Source organism: Leptodactylus fuscus, chromosome 7 (genome assembly GCF_031893055.1).
Source record: "Leptodactylus fuscus isolate aLepFus1 chromosome 7, aLepFus1.hap2, whole genome shotgun sequence".
NCBI lineage: Eukaryota > Metazoa > Chordata > Amphibia > Anura > Leptodactylidae > Leptodactylus > Leptodactylus fuscus.
This window is the reverse complement of record NC_134271.1, coordinates 126,132,397-126,149,449: the sequence shown is the minus strand read 5'-3', so window position 1 is coordinate 126,149,449 and position 17,053 is coordinate 126,132,397. Positions and strand designations below refer to the sequence as shown.

The 17,053-nt window shown below is 42.0% G+C and overlaps 2 protein-coding genes across 3 annotated transcripts in view; one reads left to right on the top strand and one right to left on the bottom strand.

The window, feature by feature from the left end:
* SEC23A (SEC23 homolog A, COPII component) overlaps window positions 1–17,053 on the bottom strand; it is a 61,385-nt gene that overhangs the window by 15,475 nt on the left and 28,857 nt on the right. The window lies entirely within an intron of this gene.
* Window positions 863–16,787, top strand: LOC142214233 (adenosine receptor A3-like). The gene is made up of 4 exons (XM_075283099.1): window positions 863–940; window positions 6,942–7,702; window positions 14,134–14,287; window positions 16,625–16,787. The coding sequence occupies exons 2-4, from the start codon at window positions 7,012–7,014 to the stop codon at window positions 16,785–16,787; spliced, it is 1,008 nt and encodes a 335-aa protein (XP_075139200.1). The 5' UTR covers window positions 863–940; window positions 6,942–7,011.

Sequence of the window (17,053 nt, the reverse complement as noted above, 5' to 3'; positions counted from 1 at the left end):
GGCAGAATGGAGAAGTACAAAAGTTTACTTTATATTCCTCATTCCTACTGAAGGCATTGGCTCAAACTCACTAAAAAAACTAAACAAAAAAAGCAACGGACATTAATGGTAGTTGACTAATGGAGTAAAAATAAAGTAAAAAAAACAAAAAAAAACAAAACATCCTTTTTTTTTTTTTTTTTTACATGGGGGTGGATGCAAATGGACACCAGACAGAGATGATCGCATCTGCACGTGTCTTTTAATGTCTGTTTGCATCCTGTGATGGATGACAGCAACGGACATTAAATATCGCCATATGAACTTACGCTAGTTGGGACTAGTAACAACACTTGAGAGTGAAAGAATGAGAAAATCCTAAATTATCATGTCCGTTCTCATTAGGAATTTTGTACATATTGTATATTTTTACGTATACGTTATCCATTCCATTTGTGACCTAACAGTCTATGTAACCACCGTCAAGGCTTGAACAATTCCGCACCGCCGCTGAGCCTGACATCCATTAGCAATTATTATATTAGTGAAGATTACCGCCATCTCTTTGCCAATTAACACAGCCTGAAAAAAAAATGACATACATCAACTATAATGACCACAATAAAACCTCATGTGAGATTACCGCCATCGCCTCTGTTGCTAAACAACATGATGCGGCTCGAAATGTAGCCAGGAGGAAATTGGCTAAATATGCCCAAGCAATAAAAATGTACAAGCGGGCGGAATAGTTTGTTTGAGTTTGTGTCTCTAAGGCGCAGACACTCGTGTGCCTCAGTCAGCTAGCAAGCGCTGGATAAAACAGGATGCTGCATGTCATCTGATCACTGATCCATAGACATCTACTACTCATCCGCACACAGGCACCGTCTAAGACCTGCACAATTCCTCGAGCTGCTCTTCTACAACTGCACTTTCCAATAAAGAATCCACCACCCGTCTGGTAAGTCTGCAAACATCTGATGCCAAAGTAAAAAGTATATTCTGCAATGTGAATAGTCGTCTAAGGAATGTTAGTCTAGTCTATTGTAAGTGTCATGTACTGTGTATACTGTGTAACCCACCATAGCAAAAGAAAACCTATATATAATGTGTAGACAATGTAATACAACTGTAATATAGTCAATTCTGCCTGATACGCTTTGTATCGAAATGTTCAGCCAATACTATAGAAGTATAATGTTACAAAGATTGTAAAATGTCTAATAAAATAGAGTTTTGGGAAAATGTTACCAGTTACTAGAATAGTTCTTAAAGGGACCATCACCTCTCCTGACATGACCGATTTAGCAAATACTTATATTCTCCATAGAACAACAAGTCTGGAGCATCTTTTCTTAAAACTCGAGATTGTTGTGTGAAGAAATGGATAAACATATTGACAACTGGGTGTTACCATTCTCCTGGGGTGTCCTTACACAGTCTAACACCGTCAGCATTGATTAGACAAGACCCATCTGGTCACACCCAGTTGTCAATGTATTCTTAAATTTCTAAGAGGAATAACAGAGGAACGGAACGAAGTAATAAGAAAACATCTCCGGGATTGTTTTTTAATGAAAAACAGGAATATTAATAAACAAGACATGAAAGGAGAGGTGGGGGGTTCTCTTTGACCCCTTAAGCACCCAAAAGCCATAATTTTTTGTTTTATTGAGGTTGTTGTACTTGGACGACTTCTAGCAGGATGAGCTGTATTTCTTAATGGTGCCAAGTTTTGGTCTAAGTAACTTAGAAGTTACCTTAAATTTATTAAATTAAATTATTATTAATTTTTCATAAAAAAAACCCAATACAAACAAAACAACGCAATTCTGCCTTTATATTGTGGTGTACCAGGTGTAAGAACAATGGGGGATATAAATCTTCTATGCCAATTTTGTGGTGTAAAAGAAAAAGTCACAAAACTTCTTATGAAAGAGATCTGTTCCCTTGCAGTTCTCTTGATCCTTAACTTCAGTTTCATGGCTACTTTACATAAGGTTTGTCTCTGTATTTATCCTCACAAACACGGGGATTTATGAAGAAAGGAGGGAGTTATTGCTGGCTGGTGAATTCATTTATAGCTTCAATCTGTGCAAAGGCAACCTACGGTCTACAACCTAGCAGTGTTAAAAGAACACAGGGTAGCAGTAACTATTTGAGTGTGTCCTCTAGCCCTTCATAGAGTAATATGTAGAAAATAACTGTGCCTGAAAAGTGGAGAAGAAAATACATTTCTTTAATAAGATATATTACAAAGTTTGTTATAGACACCAGTGCTATTCATTTCTGATTTTTTTTTATAACTGTAATTACGTTTTAAACGAATAAAACATTATAGTACAACAAAAGCCCACAAGTACAGACCTACTGTATATACTCGAGTATAAGCAGAATTTTTCAGCACAATTTTTGTGCTGAAAAAGCCCCCCTTGGCTTATACTCGAGTCAGCAAAAAAAATACATTTTATTTTATTTTTTTTGGGGGGGGGGGGGGGGGTCTATGACCAGCCGCAATATCAATGTATAGAATCTCCAATAAAATAGTGAAAAAAAATAAGCTTTAGAAAAAAAAAATTAAAAGTTCTAAATCACTCCTTCCCTAGAAGTAGAAAATTACTGTTAAACACAAACACATTAGGTATCCTGTGTCTGACAGTGCCCGGTCTACTGAATATAGGGGATCTGCAGTGCTGCTGTACCATCGGGAAGGGGTTAATAGGAGCACTGCAGATACCCTATATACAGCCAGGCTGAATTCCAAGTGGGGGAAAAAACACAGTCCTCAAGCTCAGGGAAGGGGCAGACAGACAACCAAAACACCCCCAACCCTTCCCCAGCAACTACTGCACCCAAAAACCATTTTAATTTTTGAAATTTTCCAGTAGCTGCTGCATTTCCCCCCTCGGCTTATACTGAAGTCAATAAGTTTTCCCAGTTTTTTGTGGTAAAATTAGGGGGGTCGGCTTATATTCGGGTCGGCTTATACTCGAGTATATACGGTAATAGGGACTTTATTTTGGTTCCCAGCAGAGAATGGTAGAAATGTTTTTGTCTTTGCCTTCTTGATTTTTGTACACAAAAAAGTCTCGGTAAAGGATGTATACATAAAAGGGACAGTTGCATGGCTCCTGGCGATCACACTTGCAAATCTGTCAAGTGACGGAACTGCTAGGTCTAACAAGACTACAACAGAATGTGCAAAAATAAATCATGTCCCTCTTTTCTTTTTGGTGAACTAATGAAAGCACACAAAGAAGGGAAATAAAAATAAAAAAAGATTAAAAAAATAAATAAATAAAATAGAAATCAATTAAAATAAACCTAATGAAGCCCAGCAGCCGACATGTTCAACGCCAAAGCCCAACGCAACTCCACTAACTAGGACATATGAAAATGTGATTAGCCAATATCATTAGTCTAAAGGGGTTTATGGACCTAAATCTATTTTTGATACTGATAGTCGGGGTAGGTTTATCAGTATTTGATCTATGGGGGTCCAACATTTTTTTTTTTTTTTTTTTTTTTTGTGTAGATCGTGAGCCCCATATAGGGATCACAATATACATTTTTTTCCCTATCAGTATGTCTTTGTAGAATGGGAGGAAATCCACACAAACACGGGGAGAACACACAAACTCCTTGCAGATGTTGTTCCTGGCAGGATTCAAACCCAGGACTCCAGCACTGCAATGCTGCAATGCTAACCAATGAGCCACCCTGTTGCCCCTGGGGGGTTCCAACATTTGAACCCCTCACAGATCAGCTATTGCAATAGCCAGATGCTTCTAGTGGACGAGCAGTAATAGGAGTTGCAATATAGCGCCCCCAAAGCACCACTATGCAGTCGACAGGGCTACTGCTCCTATTACTTGAACACACTGGGCATCTACTAGCAGATGTCGGCACCCAGAGGCTGCTACAAGAGCTAATTTGTACGGGGTCCAAGTGTCGCACCCCCCCAGATCTATCTTGTGGAAAGGAAATTGCCAATGTGATCCTAAATGATCCCATTCTCGTTACTTTATGCTCTTAGGAAACTAATTGCTTTGTCAACATCCAAACAATAAATATTAATTAAAATGTAAATAAACTGTAATCACTCATTAGTCCCATCAGTGATTTCTGGTTTACTCTGTTGTTACCTGTCAGCCAAGGTAAACAGATGAATCCAAGAGATATCAAAATGTCTTGAACAGGCGGCAACAAATGTGTGTAAAATAGACAGTCCATTATCGTGTCATACAGGAAGCCTCTTAGTTCCCAAAGATACATGATGTTCTATTAGATATCATACTTAATGAGGTTACCTACTAGGACAGGGGTCAGCCACCTTCGGCCCTCCAGCTGCTGTGAAACTACAACTCCCATCATGCTCCATTCACTTCTATGGGAGGTCCAAGAACAGCAGAGCCAGTATGCATGCTGGGAGTTGTAGTTTTACAACAGCTGGAGTGCCGAAGGTTGTCTACTCCTGTACTAGGATGAGTTAAACCCTATTCAAATAAGTTAGATCCCAAAGATTACAAGCATGTAAGTCTGGAGTCCCTCCTGTGAATAAAGTGGTGGTGTGCATATGTGAGCACTGCTCCATCCGCTTCTGTGGAACTTTCAGAGATCATTGCTCTGAAATTTCCATAGAAGTGAATGGGGTGGTGGTGATGCCCCAATCACATAGGAAACTTGGGTCCCATAACATTCAACTGGATCCATAAACACTTCACTTCTCTTGTTGCAAATACCGAACGCATTGACAAGCGGTCAGCGTATGAAAGCACACGGACCCCATAGACTATAATGGGGTCTGTGTGTTTTCCACGTGGTGTCCGCACAAGTCATGCGGAGAGGAAAGTAGTTCATGAAGTATTTTGCTCTCCGCATGATTCGTGCAGACACTGCGTGCAAAACACATGGACCCCATTATAGTCTATGGGGTCCGTGTGCTTTCATTGCTCACCACTCGTCAATGTGTTCGGTATTCCCTTTGGGGGGGTAACCCAAGCGCACTCCCCAAATGGAATACCTAACGCAGATGTGAACCAGGACTTAACCCCTTAGCGACCCTTGACGTAACTGTACGTCATGGGTCGCATGGGGATGTATAGAGCGAGCTCACGCTGAGCTCGCTCCATACACGGCAGATGCCGGCTGTATCATACAGCCAGGACCTGCCAATAACAGCAGCGATCGGTGCCCGAGCCGATCGCTGCTGTTAACCCTTTACACACTGCGGTCAAACGCGACCGCAGCGTGTAAACAGCGCAGGCGGCATGGGCGCCGCCATGTTTCCCCGATCGCCGCCCTCCTGAACGTCACATGAGGGCGGTGATCGGTTGCTATGACAGCCGGAAGCCTATTGAAGGCTTCCAGGCTTGTCTCTGCCCGAGATCTATTAGACGATGCCAGAGGCCAGAGGCATCGTCTAATAGAAGTGCTGCGATTCTGCTATTCACTGCAGTACTGTAGTATTGCAGTGAATAGTATGAGCGATCAGACCCCCTATGGTTTCAAGGTACCTAAGGGGTCTGATCATAAATGTAACAGAAGAAAAAAAAAAGTTTTTAAAAGTATTAAAAAAATAAAAAAAATATAAAAGTTCAAATCACCCCCCTTTCCCTAGATTAGCTATAAAAGTAATTAAAGAACATTAAACATAAACATATTAGGTATCCCCGCGCTCCAAAATGCCCGAACTATTAGAATATTAAAACATTTATCCCGTACTGCGAACGGCGTAGCGGCAAAAAAAATAAAAACAACCAAAAAGCATTTTTTTCAACACTTTGCCTCCTATAAAAAATTGAATAAAAAGTGATCAAACCATCAGATCTTTCCCCAAATGGTATCAATAGAAACGTCATCTTGTCCCGCATAAAAAGACACCACAACCAGCTCCATACATGGAAATATGAAAAAGTTACAGGTGTTAGAACATGATGACACAATTTTTTTTTTCTATTTTGCAAAGTTTATCATTTTTTTAAAAGTATCAAAACATTTCAAATACTATATAAATTTGGTATCACCGCGTTCGTACTGACACGTAGAACACAGGTAACATGTCATTTGTACCAAACAGTGAATGCTGTAAAAATTAAACCCATAAGAAAATGGCGCAAATGCATTTTTTCTCCAATTGCACCTCATTCTGAATTTTTTTCCAGCTTCCCAGTACATTGCACAGCATATTGAATGATGCCATTACAAAGTACAATTTGTCCCGCAAACAATAAACCATCATGTGACTCTGTGAACTGAAAAATGAAAAAGTTATGGCTCTTGAAATGTGAGGAGGGAAAAACGAAAATGCGAAACCAAAAAATGGCCTGGTCCTTAAGGGGTTAAAGGAGTTCCCAAAATGTATTTATTTATTTATAATTTGCAATGTAGCAGATACGTTTAGCAAAGGATAAAAATAATCCCACTCCCTCTTCTAATGGTCCCCGAATTCCAGCACTGTCAGTCCTGGCAGTCAAAGCTCCTAGTCCTGGTTACTCTCTCTCTAGTTCACGTGGAGTTAAATGAACTGAGTGTGTACACATTGCATTGCAGTGCGCTGGCATCCAGTCGCGGCATTCCACGATGGATTGGGTCCAAATGAATGGGCCAGAGCCTTGCACCACAAACGGCGTGGCTGATTCAGCCACGAAATCCGCGTCAAGATAGAGCAGCTCACTTCTTCTTACTACTTGGTAGCGGAAAAAAGAAGCGAGCGGCTCCCAATGAAGTCAATGGGAGCCATTTTTGTCAGGTGTGAACCCGCCTTTAGCTTAATTTGTTTCTTTTACACTCTTCTGCTAATTTTTAAAAATATTGGAAACCACCTTTAATAAAACTGTCGCAAACTTGAACACGGTGTCCTCCAGTACATGGTAATATTGTATTTATAAGTAATACAAAAAATATTCTATTAAAATTCAGTTTTTTTCTCATACATATTTATCCATCTTTGCATATCACAGGTGAGATGGTGACAACGCGTGGACACAAACCCTGAAATAAAGAATCCTCAGCGGCTTCTTCTGGGGGAAGATGTCACCCGAGCTGCTTATCTATGCGACACTTATCATCTGCACGAGTATTGGTGCCCTCAGTGCAAACCTCACCCTGCTTCTCCTGTTTGTGTCACACTTGAAACTGCGCACTGACACCTGGGGATTAACGCTTAATCTCAGCCTATGCGACATGATGTTTGGAATAAGTGTCACCTCCGTTGCAATTTTCAGCATCTTAGGAGGTAGCACCTTCTTGAACTACGGCATTGCCTGTAAGCTGGTAGGATTCACAATGGTCTTACTACAGCTGGCGTCACTAAACTCCCTGGCGTGGACGACCGTGGACAAATTTACGGAAATCTGTTTCCCTCTACGTTACGCACAAATAGTCACCAAGAGACGTATTTGGATTATCTTGAGTTTTCTGTGGATTTATGCCATCCTTGTGGCTGCTTTACCTTTCATGGGTTTTGGAGATTACAGCTTTAATGAAGATGTCTATGCGTGTTTGCCTTCACTCAACGCGACCACCATGCCCTATAGCATGATGTTATTTAGTGGCGGTATTATCACTCCAATATTGGCGATCAGCGTATTGTACGTTGCCATCATTCACATCGCCAGGAGCCAGGCAAAGAGAGGAACTTTTGTTTGCAATGACCAACATTGCTACTACGTGCCCATCCGCTCGTACTTTCGTAATACTTTTGTTCTTATTTTCTCTGCGTGTAAGTTTGCAGACCAATAGTAGAGAAGTGTACTCGCAGCAAACATGACTCACAGATGAGATGTCGAAGTATTTAAGTTAGAATGTAAGTAAACTTTTGATTTTCTGGCAGTATTTGAGTCATTTAATATACTTTATCATCAAATATTGGCTCCTTTCTGTGAAACCCTGCCTCTCTTTATTACTTCCCTTGCTTCTCTATTGAGATCTGTTCCCTGCTTCTCATGGTGTTCAGTCTATGGGCTGTGTGACATGGATGAGAGATGGTCACTTCGAATGGCTCTCATATTTCAGGCATTAGAACTTACTTTTGATGTCATATAAAAGAGGAGAATCTCTTGCAGCTTTACCAATAGGATGAGATACCACTGGTTGAAAACATAGTTCGGATTGGGATTTTTGTAAGCGCCTGTAAATTTTATAATGCCTGAGATATACCCTTTGGAAATGACTGTCCCCCTCCTTCATTTCCTTGTCATTTCACATAGCCTGTATTCTGAGAATAGACAGACAATAGAGAAACAAGGGGAAGAATAAAGAGATGCAGGATTTCACAAAAAGGAGCCAAAATGTGTTAATCAAGTATATTAAATTTTTTTTAAAGGGATCTTATCATTGGATAACATTTTTCTCTAACTCTTAAAGGCTACTCTCCTATCTTTAGATGTCTTCTCCGCGCCACCATTTGATAGAAATCCCGATTTTCTTTAGTATGCAAATGATTTCTCTCGCAGCACTGGGGGTGGTCCCCAGCGCTCAAACAGCACTGGAGGTGTCCCCAATGCTTTGAGAGAAATCTCCAGTGCCGCCTCCATCTTCTTCTGGAACGCCCTCTCCCTGTGTCTTCTTCCATCTATCGGGGTTTCAATCTTCTAGGCCTCGGGCAGAGCTGACTGCGCATTCCGCGGCCACAAGAAAATGACCACTTACACAGTAAGCTGTGTAAGCGACCATTTTCTTATGAACGCGGGCATGCGCAGTCGGCTCTGCCCGAGGCCTGATGGCAGAGCAGATTGCGCATGCCTAGAAGATTGAAACCCAGGACGGAAGACAACGCAGGGAGAATCGTTCCAGAAGAAGATAGAGGTGGCACTGGAGTGTTCTCTCACAGCATTGGAGACGCCCCAGTGCTGTTTGAGCACTGAGGACCACCCCCAGTGCTGCGAGAGAACTCATTTGCATACTGAAGAAAACCTGGATTTCTACCAAACGGCGATGCATGGAAGACATCTAAAGGTAGGAGAAGAATAGTCTTTCTTAAGGCTATTCCTATGTGTTAGTCAGAAAAAAAGCATATCCAATGATAGGATCCCTTTAATGACACAAATACTGCCAGAAAATCTAAAGTTGTCCAAAAGTTTAGTAATGTTTTAAAGGGGGTCGGGTGGTCAGTGTCTGGTCAGTGCAGGTTTGATTACTTTGATCCCCACTGATCACAAGAACAGGAGTCCTCCACTCCACTGTACTCCACGCCTAAAATAAATACAACACAACCCCTACAGCTGCAGTATTATCTAACCCTAGTAAACCTAATAACACTACTCCACAACACCCACGGAACAAGTTGGCTTTGAATTAGTTAAATCTTAATCCCCAGCACAGGAAGCTTCCTGGAAAGCTTATTTCTGTTCTCATCATAGAAATGACATGCATTACATGTTAATAGTGGAGATGACTAGCTGTAGATCATGTGGCTCTAGTAAAGAAAAAAAAAGTATTATACAAGATATTTACCCAAAAAAATTTAAAGGTCAGACTTAGGGCAAGTTCACATTGAGGCTCAGGTTAGGGTCCAAAATACGGGTAGCTGGACCTAGATGCCGATGCAATGCACCGGCGTCCAGTCGCGCACTCCGCTCCGCATTAGGGCCTAGTCGGGAGGAGGGAGTGTCTTCACAAGACAAATCCGCCTGAGAGAATGAGCATGTTGCTTCTTTTTTCTGAGAGCCGGAATGAACTGAGAACTGACTTTTTGTTCAGGATTTTGAGGCGGATACGGCCTTAAAGGGATTCTACCATTAAACTACTTTTTTTTCTAATTACCACGTCGAAATAGCCTTAAGAAAGGCTATTCGTCTCCTACCTTTAGACGTGGTCTCCGCCGCACCGTTCCATAGAAATACCGGTTTTAACCGGTATGCAAATGAGCTCTTCGCAGCAATGAGGGCGGGCCCCAGCGCTGAAAGGCCGATGAGCGCATCCCCATTGCTGCCCAAGAGCTCTTTCCTGCGCCGCCTCCATCTTCTGCAGCAACTGCGCCTGTTCTGGCTTCTCTTGCTCTTTTAGTTCTATACAGCCGCCGGCCATTTTTGGGTAGCCGCTCTTGCAGTTCAATACAGGAGCCGGCCGGCGGCCATTTTGGGGTAGCCGCTCTTGCAGTTCAATACAGGAGCTGGTCGGCGGCCATTTTGGGGTGGCCTCTCTATGCTCCTGTATAGAACTACAAGAACAAGAGAAGCCAGAAGGGCGGAGTTGCTGCAGAATAAGGAGGCGGCACAGGAAAGAGCTCTCTGGCAGCAATGGGGACGTGCTCATCGGTATTTCAGCGCTGGGGCCTGCCCTCATTGCTGCGGAGAGCTCATTTACATAGCGGTTAAAACCGGTATTTCTACGGAACGGAACGGCGGAGAGCACATCTAAAGGTAGGAGACGAATAGCCTTTCTTAAGGCTATTGCGACGTGTTCATTAGAAAAAAAAAAGGTAGTTTAATGGTAGAATCCCTTTAAAATCCTGACCAAAATACCCAGTGTGAACTTACCCTCAGATGTAGCAGTCCCATCTAAAGTCAAACAGGTAGTATCGGAGATGTCTTTCTTCCCTGTCACAAGAGTCCAGCCAAGATGTTTCTAAGACGCGGATTCTTTTTGCTCCAGACCACAATTACTACGTAGTGATATGTCCATTTGTGGAAAGGGATTACAAGGCCCCTGTATACTACACAACACTTTAAGACCACCGTTTCTATGAAGCCCAAACCCATTCCATTAAGAAAATGCACAGGGCCATTAATATTAATATCACAAACACCATTAGTCCACACGACACATATGAAGCCATGGATGGAGATATGGATCCTTTTATATTGTACTCGGCCGCCTCCCAGATGTTGTAGGATTCTGCAACTAAACAGAGGTCAAAAGCCGAGCTAAAAATAATCCTCAACAATTAAGTATACTATGGGAAGTTTTCACTGTGGAAACTTCCAGACAAAATCGCTCAGATGTTTATCTGACTACATGGTCAGGAAAGAAAAAAAGAACCACGGCACGCAACAGAAATGTTTCCATACTGCAACGTCAACTATTGTAATGAGTAATCCGTAGGGAACAATATTCATTAAGAATCTTAGGAAATATTTTTTTTCCTTGTTTGATCTTGGAGCTGTAAGAATAGTATTTAAAGAGGACCTCACACCATGTCTGACAAGCCCAGTGACATATCTCATCTGATAGGCGCCGTCACCCTGAGCATTTTGGCGTTTTAGATTTCCAAACCTGTTCAGCCATTCCAAAGTTATACGTCATTGAGATTATACTAGACAAGTGGGTGGTAACACTGTGGTTCCTCTGGGGCGGGGTCTATATACTGTAGTGTTACCGCCCACTTGGCTAGTAGACACTAAAAGGGCTTATATCTTTGAAATAGCTGAACAGATTTGGAAATATAAAACACCAAAATGCTCAGGGTGACAGCACCTATCAGGTAATGTATGTCATTGGACTGTTGACAAGTTCGCTTTAAAAAGAAACAATGACTTCAGGTAAATGTGGCCAAAGTGATTAAAGGTCTACTTGCTAACAAACCAAACATTTTAGCACATATGCATTTGAGTTTGCAAGTGGCCAGTCTTTAAATGGGTTTTCCAAGCTAAAAATACTGATTACTCCATGACGTTCCCCACCAATCAGTTGTTCTCAGCAGGTGATACACAGAGAATGCAACAGGAAGCAGACAGCGCTGTTCTCTGTGTAGTGGCTGAACTGAGTCACTGCAGCTTAGCTCCAATTCTATTAAACGGGAGCTTATATCTGCAGTACCTGATTTGGCCACTGCACAGATAAAAGAAGCTATAAGAGCTTTCTGCTTCCAGCTCCATTCTCTGTGTATCAGGAGCCGATAACAGTTGAATAGGAATGATGGGTTATAAACCCCATTTCTTTCCTATCATTTTGAGGCAGACAAACTCCTTTAAGCTGAGCAAATGTCCAGCCTCTTCCCATGCTTCCTTGGCATTGATCCAGCATTATCCTAGGTCACTGTAATGTGGTGTGATCCTGCACAAGGATGGAGTGTGTATGTGCCTGATGTGAAACTGAGCATGCCTGACCTGTATGAAGATGGATTACAGGACATATCCAGGGGCAACAGTGCTCAAACAGTGGTAGGGAAAGGGGGATTTCATTGGGCTTTCTCTAGTGACATTCAACTTAGTCAATTATTTTCAATGGGTGGCCATGAGATTTTGCGAAGTACTCTAAAATATGATTGTTATTGGGGCAACATGGTGGCTCAGTGGTTAGCACTGCAGCCTTACAGCACTGGAGTCCTGGGTTCGAATCCCGCCAGGAACAACATCTGCAAGGAGTTTGTATGTTCTCCCCGTGTTTGCGTGGATTTCGACCCATTCTACAAAGACATACTGATAGGGAAAAAAAATGCACATTGTGAGCGCTGAGAGGTGTGTGCTTAGGGTGTCCTGGAATTGTATGTGACATGTACAAGATTCAGTACTGAAGAGAGACATATAGGTCAATGCTGGAGCAGTGCCAAAGCAGTAAATAAATACCAAGGTGGAGGAGTGGGACAGGGTTTACCAAGGAAAGCCTGAGAACTTACCTGGCTTGGGAAGTGTCACTCAGCTTATCTGCATATCTATTAAAGGTCTGTTTGATCATTAGAACTCTATCAGTGGCCACATAAGTATGGCTGGTTTAATGGGCAGAAAGCATTCAGCGGACTGACTTCAACTCCAAAAATAATCTATTTGCAGCCTAGTTTACAGAATTCTGAAAAGCTTTCTTCCCACATTAACTTTATTATATGTCATAAAAAGCAATTTCCGCAAATCTAGGGAACGGATAATGTCACATCTCCCAAGAACATTAACTCATTCGATGGCATTTACATGGAGCACAGTGCAGAATGCTTTTTAAAACTATCACTTTACCAATAGAACAAACTTTTCGTAAAGTGATGGTAAAGTAAGGGATGGCCGCGCATGCACAGGTCTCTCCATTCACTTATGTTGAAAATAGCCGACGTTAGGTTCACACTAGCGTTGGGGTTTCCGTTCTTCGGGTCCCGAAAAACAGAAACGCTATCCGCTTTAACCTGCGGACCCCATGGACTATAATGGGATCCACTCGATCTCCACTTAAAATTGGTGGAGACAAAAGTTCTGCTTGCAGGACTCTGTCTCCCATTCCACTTAAAATAGAAGGAGTCACCGAACGCGAATTGACCCCGAGTAGGCAGCTATCTACACAACTTCCTTACAAATGGATGGAGAGACCGGCGCATGCGCAGACATCTCTCCTTTCACTTGACCCCCTTCCTTGATTTCAGTGTGTTCATTACTATCTCCATAGGAAAACCCCTCAACCTCTATGTAATTCTGAATCAAAAGTGGCATTCCTACTTGTTCTGTAATCTGTGTACATTGCGATAAAATAAAGTAATACCTTACCAATACACCGCCACTTCCAATAGGGGAGTGGTAGGCGATCCAGAAATCGTCAGCACAAGAGGGACAGTATTAATTACTTCTTATATTGGATTATAGTTATTATATAGTATTGTAAACCATCTATAAAAAGATACATAAATAGGATTATCTACAGATGTAGCAGAGTTAACTTGAACTTCTGCAATTGGTTACACTGCTGTAGTGTGATATCTTATCATAGAAGAAGACAAAAAACAATAACTAGGGTTGAGCCGATCTTGAAATTTCAGGATTTTCGATCATTTTCCAGCCGATCCTGATCGTGAAATTTGCTCGATCACCGATCGGGATTGGAACTCCGATCAACCCTATCAATGACATTCACAAGATTTTTTCTATTAACATTTTGGAGTGCTGCCGTGTATTAGATATATTATAAAAGGGACTTTATTTGTCGCATTCTTGGGCCTCGTACCAAACCTTTGAGCGGTATTGCTCTCTCTCATAGATTTACGGCCGGACAATCCCTTGAATAAGGATCGAAATAAACACTGGTACATAAGTGTCAGTCTTTCTTAGACGTAAGGGAATGCAAAACAATAATAGATGAATTGTAGCTTTCAGTGTAATGTGTCAGTAGATAAGCATCCAGCCCTTTCTGGAAAACAAAAGTATGTTTGATGTAACCTCATTCTAATACTAACATAACCTACATCATGCAGAAATAAACAATAATTATACGGTATTCTTTCTGCTTTGATCCTAGTTTATCTTCTAGTCTGCTGGCTTCCATCCATCACAATTAGCTTTTATGAAATATTTCACGCTCACGACGTTCCTCCAATCGCACAAATGGCTTCTATGTGGCTCATTGTGTTGACATCTGGCATCAATCCATGGGTTAACTCGCTGGCTCAAAGGTAAGGACGCGGCTCTATACTGCTTACGATATCCTTTTCACCTTTTCTGTATTCTCTCAAGACGGTATGCAGATCAATAGTTACACAGAGATGTATTGTGTAACACAATATTGAATGTCTATAGATTTATTTATTGTACTGGGGGGTTATTATTTCTACTTAGATGCCATAGGGAGTCTTACGTCGAAGCTCTACCTCTAACACCAGCTATAGGTAGTGTAAGACCCATTAAGGCTGCAGCTCCACATTGCGATTGTGCTGTGGCGCAATGCAAAATGCTACAGAAAAAGAATGCTTTTTTTTTTTTTCCTGCTACATGGGGCCTTCACCTGAAAAGGTTATCCAGAGAATAATAAAACTTAAAGGGGTTCTCCCACAAAAGCAAGTTGTATCTTATCCATAGCTGAAGTACAATGCTTGGCTATCTCCGTCACTCCCATTGAAATTAATGGAACAACGCTCCATTTAGAACGTGGGAAGAAACCACGCTGAAAGTTGCATAACTTGCCTTCAGGGGAACATCCCTTTAAATCTTTAGTCCCCAAAGTCCATATATTACCTTTGCAGAGGGCTGCTGGGAGAGCCACAAACCTGGTTCCTCTACCACCACTGCTGAAACTCCGACTATCAGTCACATGACCGACTCCACTCTATTCAATAGACCCGCGGCCGGAGTAGAGAAGAGTTGGTGAAGTCAGGGAGAGCAGAAGTGGCTGCAATGGAGGCCGGGCTCAGACAGCACAATTCTGGCACCTCACTGAGCTCAGCAAAATGAAACTTCGGGGGTCCAGAGGACATGCTCGTATATTAGTAGTAAAGCTTATCCATTGTAGGGAGTGCACTGTTAAGCTTTATTAGTCCCTGAATAACCCCTTTAAATAGCCATGAAAATATTTACTAATGGATTTTTTTCCCCCTCAAAAAGGAAGAGGCCATCTGATGTATGGCATAACAAGCATTCCTCCCTTCTACAACACTCCAGCCTTTGTGTGAGGGCAAATCAGGGCAATGAGGGTTATATAACTACTGCATGTACCAGACAATGCACATACAGACCCACAGCTGGAACCAGCATGTGTTACATGTAAGCTACAAAAGAAGACTCACCCAAAAGAGTCTCCTAAAAAGTGGATACAGCATTGGGCGCTATGATATGACAGATCGCTTTTCCGGCCTACAGTTCTTCCTTCCAACCCAATAAAATCAGTGGGTATGGCAAATTAGGTCTCATGAATATGGTCACCCTAAACCCATAATAATAATAATAATAATAATAAATTTTATTTATATAGCGCCAACATATTCCGCAGTGCTGTACCCATAAGTTCCAACTATCCTGGATTTCAGGTGCCACCCCACTGTCCTAGTTGGCGGGAAGAATATCCCTCTGGACAATAGGAATTCAAAACAATGGTGAAGCAGGGAGCCGGCCGCTTCCTGCTTCACCATTCGGCCCCCTGTCTCTGCTTTCAACGTCTTGAGAGAAGTAGGCACAATGTTGTGACATCACTTACATTGCAACTGCTGCTCCCTGAGGCCTCTAGTAAGGGAGACAGGAGAGAACAGCAGGAGAATGGGGGAGGTGAGCTTAGTATTTTTTTGTTTGTTTAATTTGTTATACCGTAGGCACCGGAAGGGGCATATATATATAATTGTGTATATATATATATATATATATATATATATATATATATATATATATGTAGCGCAACAAGAGACAGACTTTATACCATGGGGCAGCTGGCAACTTTAGCTTCCCCTACAATATAAAGGAGGATATTACACTGTTGGGGCAACTAGAAAGGGACATTATAATGTGGGAGCATACTGTATCAGGGCCACTATAGGAGTGTTATATTGTGTGGGGGCACAAAAAGACACGGATGGTATTGCATGGAGCCAAAGTGGTAGTGAGTAGGACCGGGGGTGGGTCTTACTACATATAAATTTGTGGGGGCGCTCATAGAGTGCCGTGTATTTTGTCCCCCTTTGCAGTTCTTTGAAAGTTGGGAGGTAAGCTGAACTTTGGCTATAAAACAAAGCCAAGAGCTCTATGGCCTCCTGTACAAGGTGCATGAGTCAAGGAGTGTGGTCCTATCCGTGACCGACAGCTATGTATATACAACGTTACAAAGGGGAGTCTGTCAGTCATGTATAGGACCGCCACCTTGACTTAAATAAATTATACTGAACTCAATCCTCTGAGCTCCTCCTGCTCTGTAACACACTATCTACATATTAAACAACATTATCAATGTGCTCGGTTCCTTTAAGTTAACTATTCTGTGTGTCTGAAGCGTTGTCTCATGATAAAACAGCTTTTATCTATTACTAAAGGAAGTATAGAAAGGCGCTTCGGGAGAGCTGGCGGAAACTTAAAAGACTCTTTCAGGACATGGGCTCCAGTACAGAGTCGCCAAGTGAAAATGAGCGACATTCCAGCCCGCAGACTCATCATTGTCTGCCAGGACACAACACGACAAGCTCCATCCAAACGTGAAGGGAGAAGAGAATGCCTCGGAATATCTTCTATCCACATGAGGAGGTATGTTACGTCGCTATATCAGGCGTTCACTAAGTCCTGGCAGATGTCATTCAGGAGACATGAATTCCAGAGCATCCCGTGATTTCCTATTGAAGCCGCATGATTTCATATAACACAAGGATATTGTGATGGATTCAGATAGTCTACGAAAATAGTTACCCAAAGAATTAGGAGCTGACACAATAGTGAGCTTAAGAGCTTATTCACATGACAGGGTTTCC